At 46.9% G+C, this 9,301-nt stretch overlaps 1 protein-coding gene across 1 annotated transcript; it reads left to right on the plus strand.

Moving 5' to 3' along the window:
• The first annotated feature begins 4,618 nt into the window (after window positions 1–4,618).
• On the plus strand, window positions 4,619–5,524 carry LOC118932717 (vomeronasal type-1 receptor 1-like). The gene has a single exon (XM_036926424.2). The coding sequence runs from the start codon at window positions 4,619–4,621 to the stop codon at window positions 5,522–5,524; it is 906 nt and encodes a 301-aa protein (XP_036782319.2).
• Window positions 5,525–9,301: the final 3,777 nt, after the last annotated feature.

Genomic DNA, 9,301 nt, shown 5'->3' on the forward strand with positions numbered 1-9,301 from the left:
ATGGACGCAGACCAGCCCCCGTGGTAACCACCAGTCGCCTCTCAGCGTCTATGACTCACGTGCTGTTCTGTTCATTTCGTTTTGTTGTCTTTTCAGACAAAACACATGTACGTGAAACCAAACTTGTAGGCAGACCTGCCCATTATGGAGAAAACACTACTCTGAGGACCCGATTCTGATCCAGTGAGTGTGATATGAGGAAACACTTCTGAGTAGGTTTCAATTTCCTGATCAAAGTAAGAGGCCCTTGTACACACGTGAGTAAAGGTATTTGAAACCAGCCATGTTCGTGTCCTGAGGACTGAATTGTTGCTAAGTATTTGCTGGGACAGTCTCTGCACATTCACCACAAAACACACACCTCCAGTTCTAACTCAGAATGAAAATAAAAGAGGGACCATACCCATAAAAAGAAAAGCGTTCTCAGGATAGTAGTTCTCTCCTTTTGAAATGGTTAAGAGCAGTTCCCAGGACATTTCATCGCACAGGACCGCCTTCCCTCTGGTGGGATTGGGGCACAGAGCAGTGAGAGGAGCAGGAGGGGGACCACGACCACTGCACCTGGGTGGGAACCTCAGTCTCAAACTGTTAAGGAGCGAGGGCCGAGGACCCCAACCTCCTGGGAAGACCAGCCCCCAGATCATATGCTGATGATCAGCGAGCACGCCCTGTGGATCTCGTTTGGGACAGGGACAGAGCCCAGAGGGGAAGCCCAGGACACAGTGAGGGGGGCCCCTGTGCAATGCGTGTCTGCCACCCAGTTACCACTTCCATCCTGACCGGATGCCCCCACGGGAACAGGAAACTTTCTCTCTGCTCAGCTGCTCATGGAGACTTTTCAGTAATTGCCAGCACTTGTCTCTAATCGCCTGCCAGGCTGGAGGGTGATGGCACTGGGGTGGGATTCGCTGCTCGCTGGAGACTCCGTGAGCCTCCGAGCAGACAGTGTCTCCAGGACTAGCCAGGACGTGGTAATGCACCCCCGTGGGGACATCAGGTCCGGGAGCCCTGCCTATAAGTACGGCCCCTCCTGAGTGACATCCCTGCAGAAGCTCAGGAGCACAGCCTGCAGGTAGGTGCCTCCCCGCAGTCAGGGAGCCAGCAGGGAGGGGTTTCCCCCAGGAAGGACACAGAGCCGGGCCGGGGGTCCCAGGATAGCACAGGCCCCCCTGCCAGGTGCTCTGCTGCCCTTCTGGCCTGAATGGGCAAGCGGATGGTGGGCACACATTTGCCTGTTCGGAATCCCATTTGGGGGGATGCAGCATCTCAGGGATTTCTGCCCAGGTGTCCGTGTGGTTCCTGTGTGTGTTGTGTTGTGTGTAAGTGCAGCTCATATTTGTAACCATGCAACTGAACTTATAAATGGCCCCTGTGCTTCCGGAACCTGAGATGACAGTCGGGGAAGGAAGAGTTGCAGTCAGGTGAGATCAGGTGTATTTTGAATATGATGTGAATGTTGGAAATAAGCCATGTACGGGCTTTAATTTAATGAGAAATAGGAATTAGACCCATAACCCATGTGATGAATAATTTCAGTGCTTTTGGAAATATGGTGGAATGTGCCCTGGGCCAAGCACTTCTGTCTGAATGTCTGCCCCCCAAGATGCATATGTTGCAGTCACAACCCCAGAGATGACGGGAGGCTAGTGGGGCAAACAGTGCTCACAGGACATACACATGCCCTTTGGTTTGTTTTAGCGGAAGCACAGCTGTGTCCTCAGCAAAGAGGCAGAGGAAGGGCTTCAGAGTCCCCCATTTTCTCTGGAACAGTTTGCACCCACTCGCCCAAGGACACGGGGAGTGACCTGCACACGCTGTTCCCTGGGCCTGTGGCTGGAGACGGCCCCTGGACAGCAAGCCCTGGGTGTGGGTTCCTGGGGTGGCACAGGCCACCTTCCATGGGAGCCCCTGGCTCTGGCTGTGCTGGGGCATGTGTGACTGTGGGGCGGCGCTCAGGGTCTGCGTGGGGCAGGTGTGTTGTTCTGCCTTCTGCCTGGATGGCTAATGTAAGTGAGGCCCTGTTTGTGCGTGATGTATGCCCATAGTATGCGCCACCTCAGGGTGACCACATCCCTCCCCCAGGGACCCGCAGCCCAGAGGAAGGTGGCAGGGCCCCATGGAGATGGGCTCGAGGCACCTACCTTCTCAAGGAGTCAGGGGAATGGTGGGGGGCCCTGGGGTGTGCAGAATCGGGGCTGAGAGTCAGCTCTGCTCCCACAGAGAAGCCGACCGTCCATTCCAGAGATAATGGAACTGCTCAGGGCCCTGCAGTAAAGAGAGTCTGAGAAATGACAATTCCCAGGAGTCTGTCCAGCAGGGGCTAATCGGGGGAAGGCGGGGAGGCAGCGCTGGGGCCGTCAGGGCGGGTGAGGACGCTCAGCAAACAGGAAACCCAGGCTCACCCATCGTGGATGGTTTTATTTTGAGCCAACTTCTCAGTAAGATGAACATTAAGAAATGCATTTTATTTTAACTCATTCCTCCCTTCTAACGCCCTCCTTTCTCTGCGTAGACCCATCTCTGACCCACGGCATCTTCCTGCCTCCAAAGGGCTTCCTGCACCGTCCTGGGTGGCAGGCCCAAGGCACCAAACCCCATTTGACTTTGAGCCTTTACTTCTCCTTCGCTTCTGATGGATAATGTCACAGGGCCCAGGGACCGTGTCGGTGGGATTTTTCTCTCAACACTAATATTTTACTCCACTCTCCTCTGCTTGAATGGTGTCTGCAGACAAATTGGATGAAATCTTTTCTTTCTTCCTCTGCAGGAAAAGTGATTTTGTCTCTTACATTTTAAAGAAATGTTTTAATCCATGATGTCCCACACGTTCCAATGATATGTGGGGGGGGAGCTGAGGGGGTTTTGTTTCGTGTTGTTTTCGGTTTTCTTTGCATTTCTCCTGCTAGGTGTCTGCCGAGTCCCCCAGCTGAGCTGTGGTGCTGACATCCCTGGGGGATTCCTCTGTTTCTGTGCGTTTCTGTATCTCTGCTGTTCCTTCTGTGCCAATCCAATTATGCAGTTACTCCTCCAGTGGTCGTCCCACAGTCCAGGGATATTCCGACCTGTGTTTTCTCTCATCTCTCTTCTGTTTCCTTTCCAGTTTGGGAGTTTCTATCACTGTACGTGCCTCAGCCATCTTCAGTCTACACACAGGCCCCTCAACGGCACTATTGTTTCTCATACAGCGTTTTGTTTTCTCCATCATTTTGTCTTGGTTGTTAGTTTCCCTTCCTCTGCTCAGTTGTCTAGTCCTTCTCACATGCTGTCTGCTTCATCCATCAGAGCTCATGGCATATTAATTACAGGTGCTTTAAAGTTAGTCTGATTATCCAACTTCCCTCCAAATCTGCGCCTGATGCGATCTCTGTGTTCCAAGTCGTTGTTGCTGTGCCTTGTACTCCGCCTTGTCATTGTTACTCATAGTGGAGGTGCTGTGGAGGGTCGAGGAACTGCTCTAATAGTCCTTCTGGGTGAGTGGGAGGTGTGGGGAGAGGGCCCTGCCTGCCCTGCTGGGATGAGGCCTCAGTGACCGGGGAGTGTGTGCCTCTGGGCTGTGAACTGCACAGGCACCTCTCAGCCTTGTCCCTTGTAGGCAGGACAGGATGGCTACAGGGGCTGGGCCTGGGGATCCCCTTCCCCAGGGCAGTGGGCTCAGATAACACCCCAGTGGGCTAGACCCCAGGCAGGAATGTCCTGGGGGCATGTGTTATTGAGGAGAACTCAGTGGTCTCTTGTTTTGTAAAAGTTGTATCACATGCCCTGTGCCAAAAGCACAAGGGGAAAGTCTCTGATATTTGCTGAGGGAACTGGTACACCTCCTGGAGGTGAAACTCAGAAAACAAAGCGCCCCCTCATTACTTGGCCTGCCTGGGAAATCTGGGTATCAGCCTTTGCGCACTGAGCCCCCAGCCCTTTGCGGACTATAGGGTGGGCTTCCCTACACCCACCACAGATCTGGGCGGTGTTCTCCTCTCAGGGTCTCTGATCCAGGAAGCCTTCATGGCCACTATTCACTTCCCCTTTCTCACGTCACCAAGGCAGTGATGTCCCCAGGGTCCTCATCTCTCTTACAGATCCAAGAAATTTTTGATTTTCAGTTGTTAAACTATTGTTAAGTAGTGGTATCCACAAACTCTATGGATTATGTTTCTAAAGTCTGTAATGCAGTTAGTTTGATAATATAACAATCTCAACAATATTTCTGAACTCTCCTCTTCATGGCTGTAGATGAGCCCTCCATGTAATAGGCAGGTGACCAGGGTCTGTCAGGGGAGCAGTGCGTGCCCTTGTCCCTTGGGGCACAGTCACACTCGGGACAGGCTATGAGCACCTATTGGACAGCAGTATGTGGAACACCACAGACGGTTCCTCATTGCAAGGACTGTACATTCTGGACAGGCAGAAAATAGAAATAAATACAAAATGATACTGTGGTAAATAGTAACTGGCATCAGGTGTATGTCCTCCAGGTAAAGCCAGCTCTACAGTGGATGAAGTGTCTCCCTTTGCAGGAGAAGAAAGGGAAAGGATCCTTTCCAATGCTGGTTATGTAAGAAGGGTGCTGACATTATCACCAGCAAAGACCCCTTTGTCTCCAGGCCTCCCTGAAGCCCTCTCCATGCCTTCTCAGAAAGATGGCCTACAAACCACAGGGAATGTGGCTCTGAAAACCACATTTCTGTTACAGATTGGATTTGGAACCCTGGCAAATGTCACCCTCTTTTTCCATAATGTCTCCCCTGCCTTGTGTGCCCACAAGCAGAGACCCACACACGTGGTTCTCACCCACATGGCCTTGGCCAATCTCTTGGTTCTTCTCTCCTCTGGGATTCCACAGACAATGGTGGCTTTTCTCCTGACCAACCCTTTGTCCAGTCTTGGGTGTAAAGTTGTTTATTATACACACAGAGTGGCTCGCAGCTGCACCCTGTGCTGCACCTGTGTCCTGAGTACCTACCAGTTTTTCACACTCATCCCTGGGAGAGGTGATTGCATGACACTCAGGAGAGACCCCAAGATGCCTGGTCCTTCCTGTTGTGTCTGTTGGGTGTTCAGTCTCTTATTGAATATCTATACTCCCTTGAATGTCACTGGTGCACTGACCATGGGAAATGATACTGACACACAGGGCAGGTGGTTCTGCTCATCCTCAAGTCCAAGGGCAGGTATTGGCATCTTGCCATCATGTCCAGATTCTGTGTTTATTGGCCTCATGGTCTGGGCCAGCAGCTCCACGGTGGGTCTCCTCCGCAGACATCACCAGAGGGTGCAGCATATTCACACCCACAAGGTTCCCCACAACTGTCCCCCAGAGACCAGAGCTGCCCACACCATCCTGATGCTGGTGGTCACCTTCGTTGTCTTCTACATGATGAATTTGGTAGTTACTTTTTACATCACTGTGTTTCTAGATCTTCAGCTCTGGTTGATACAGACATGTAACATTTTGGCTTTATGTTTCCCCACTGTCAGCCCCTTCCTGCTGATCCTTAGGGATCCTAGAACTCCCAGGTTTTGCTCTTAAATTGTTAGAAATCATTCTTGAAATTTTAAATACATACATGTCAGCTTCTATACCATCCCTGATACTGTACTTACTAACCATTTACCAGTTAACTGCTTTTATCATTTGTTCTTGTGTTTGTGCAGCACATCATATTCATGACTTACCCATTTCTAAGTGCACGTCATTGTCATGAAATATATTCACAATGTCTGTGACCATCACCACTGTGTGTACCCTGCACTTCTCATCATCCCCAAACAACTGGGACCTATTAAAAAATAAAGCCCATTTCTTCTTGCTCTCAGCTGTCCCTGTGCTCTTTTATCTCCCTTGGATTTGTCTGATCTCTGTACTTCATGCAAGCAGACTCATGCAGTGTTTGTCCATCTGTGTCTGCATTATCTCAGTGAGCAGAATGTTTTCAATGTCATTCCGATTTGTAGCACACATGAAACTTTGATTCACTTTTATGGTTGCAACTGCTTCCATTTTATCTATCTATATAATATTTTCTTTACACATTCATCTGTGCATGAACATTGTGTTGTTTCCACGTTTAAACTATTGAAAATAACTCCAGTTTGAACACTGATGTACAAATATCTTGCAAATCTCTGCTTTGAATTCTTTGGTTCACATACCTAGGAGTGAAATTTCTATGTCATATGGTACTTCAATGTGTAGCCATTTGATAAATCACCAAACTCTTTTAGCAAACCTCCTGTATTATTTCATATTTCTAAAAGCAATGCACAAAGGTGCCAGTTTTTCCACATTTTCTCCAAATCTTCTTTTCTGTTTTGTATTATATACTTGTGAACTAGTATATACTTGTGGGGTTTGTTTTTTTTTTTTGCATTTACACAATGACTGATGATATTGAGCGTATTTCTGTAAATCTACTGGCAATTTGTACATTTTTGGAGAAATGGCTATTCATGCCCATTGCTCATTTCTGTATTGAGGTGTTTTAGTTCATTTATGAGGTTCTTTTTAGAAAATATGCTCTGGATATTGATCCCAGGGAGTATTAAGATTCACAAATTCTTTCTCCATTCTGTAGTTTGTCTTTAAATTGCAGTCTCCTGAGGGCAGTCCTTTAGGCACGGTGACTCTGTCACAGCAGGTGGGGCAGACTGAGCCAGCCAATACAGGGAAACTGACGGGACATCAGATTCCCACGGTACCATTGTTAACACTATTCTGTTCCCTCAAAACTTTATTATTCCCTGTTCACTGCTTTTGGTCAATGATGTCTCCCTGCATTTAGCTGTGTAGCTGGAGTGAAAGCTTTGCTCAGTCAGAACATCTGGAAGGGAAAACACAAGCCATTCTGCAGCATGACTTCTCCCACTGTTCTCCATTTCCTTTGAACTCACTGAGGTAACTGATACACGGTGCTCCCCTGTAAATACATCATCTCTGTATCTTTTACCATACTCATCACTGTTCCTACTTATAGTCCTCATTTTCCAGGAGAAGGAAATATGTGGAGGAAATAGGTGAAATGATATCTCCTCGTGGTAAATGATTGTTCAGAGAAGAGAAGGGTGTTCCAAAGTGTGTGTGGAGTTATGATACTACTGTCTGCAGTGCTGTGTGCAGAAATCATTGATTGAAATTTAGATCTTACCCTAACATTCTCAAAATATTGCAAATAATAACAGGAAGGAATGATTCCAAATTCATTTTGAGACCAGTATTATTGCAATACCTTAATATAACAAAGACACTACACAAAATAAAATTAAAGGCCAATATCCATAGAAATGTACACTGAGAAAATATCAAGAAAAATATTAGCAAACTAAATTCAAAAAATAACTAAAAGGATCATTCCACACAGCCAAGCAAGATTTATATAAGGGATGCAAGGATGGCCCAATATCTGTAAATCCTTGAATGTGATACACCTCATTAACAGAAGAAAGGATGAATACCACATGTTCTTCTCAACAGATGCAGAAAAAGCATTTGATAAATTCAACATTCACTCATAAAAGCTGTCACCAAGAGGGTACAAAGGAAACGTAACTCAACATACTGAGGCCCACACGTGACAAACTCTCCACCCAGTGCAGTGAGTGGTGAGAAGCTGAGCCACACCAGGATGCCCACTCCCACCACTGTCACTCAACGTGATTCTGGAAATCCAAGCCACGGCACTAAGACAAGTAAAAGAAATAAAAGACATGCAAATTGGTATGGGGGAAGTAAAAGTGTAACTATTTGTAAATAACATGCTACAATTAGAAAACTAAAAACTCTACCAAAAAAACTTAATGAAAATGGAGAAATGAAATTAGTAAAGATGCAGGATACAAAATCAACACACATTTCTGCGTACTAAAATGTTGCATTTCTATATAGTAATAATGAAATGTCAGAAAAATTAATTAGGGAAAAATACAATATAGAATAGCATAAAAATGTAAAAATACCTAGGAATAGGCAGAAGGGATTAAAGATGGTGGCATGAGATGTGACACATAAATATCCTCCCAAAACCACATATAATATGAAAATATAATAAATACATTAAGTCCAGAAAGAGCTATAGAAAAGAAGGCTGTGGCAGACTGTTTACAATGGGAAAACCTAGCAGAACCCAAGGAAAAGGGAAACATACCAAACCCATGATCCAGAGAGACAAAATCCCTTCCCCATCCTTGCTCAACAGAGGGAGGCATAGAAACAGAGTATGGAGGGGTTGGAGGCCTAGGCCTGCTGAACACCCAGCCCTGGAGATCTGCTGTGGGAGCGTGTACCGAACTTACATGGTGCTCTGGAAACCAGTGTGGTTGGAAAGCTAAGACAGGCAGAATACTTGGAGAGACAGAGATTCCAGCAGCTTGTGGAAAACAGGGATCCACATCCAGCCAATCTGGGACCGAAGGCAGGCAGGCAGTCTTAGAGACTTCCTAACAGTGAGACTGCTGCGAAAGGGGCAAGGATTCCACTGAGCTTCCTGCTCAAGAGAAAGGACAGGTGGAGAAAATTTCCCAAGCACACTCTGCCCAGAAGGTTTGGAACATTCAGGAGGTTCAGGTGCTCCATTCCCCTGGATAACTATGCAGCTCTGAGGCCCCACTGTGATACGCATCCTGCTGCACCTTCCTCCTAGGCAGTACCTGTTCACAAACTGGCTGTCCCAACTATTGCACCAGGCCAGCCAGAGGGTGGCACCACTTACAAAAACTACAATTGCAAATCACAGAGGCTTCTACCTGCATGCTCGACTCACAGGCCCTGGCAGTTGAGACAGGCACTGCAGGAGGGAAGCTGGAGAGACTCCTTTCTTTCTGATAGGCAACAGCTCCACTTGCCTGCCACCCTCACCAATACAAATACGAAACATCCGAGTAACCTGGTTCAAACCAAAATACCACAAACACCAGAAAGAGGGCCTAGTAAAACTGAACTCATCAATGTGCCTGAAAGAGATTTCAAAATAAAAATCATAAACATGCTCATGTAGCTACAGAGAAATATTCAATAAATCAGGGAGGAACTCAGGAATCAGATACAAATGTTCAAGAATATGGTATCTGGAATTAAATATACAATGGAAGGATTTAAAAGAATATTGGATGAAGTAAAGGAGACAGTAAATGAACTAGAAATCAGAGAACAGGAATATAAAGAAGCTGAGGCACAGAGAGAAAAAAGGATCTCTAGGAATGAAATAATATTCAGAGAACTATGTGAACAACCAAAACAGAACAGTATTCACATTATGGGAATACCAGAAGAAGAAGAGAGACAAAAAGGTATAGAATGTGTCTTTGAGGAGGT

The sequence above is a fragment of the Manis pentadactyla genome (genome assembly GCF_030020395.1).
Source record: "Manis pentadactyla isolate mManPen7 chromosome 15 unlocalized genomic scaffold, mManPen7.hap1 SUPER_15_unloc_1, whole genome shotgun sequence".
Taxonomy (NCBI): Eukaryota; Metazoa; Chordata; class Mammalia; order Pholidota; family Manidae; genus Manis; species Manis pentadactyla.

What these genes read in the sequence shown, in the direction of transcription:
- LOC118932717 (XM_036926424.2), top strand. Translation starts at nt 4,619, where the DNA reads ATGCCTTCTCAGAAAGATGGCCTACAAACCACAGGGAATGTGGCTCTG.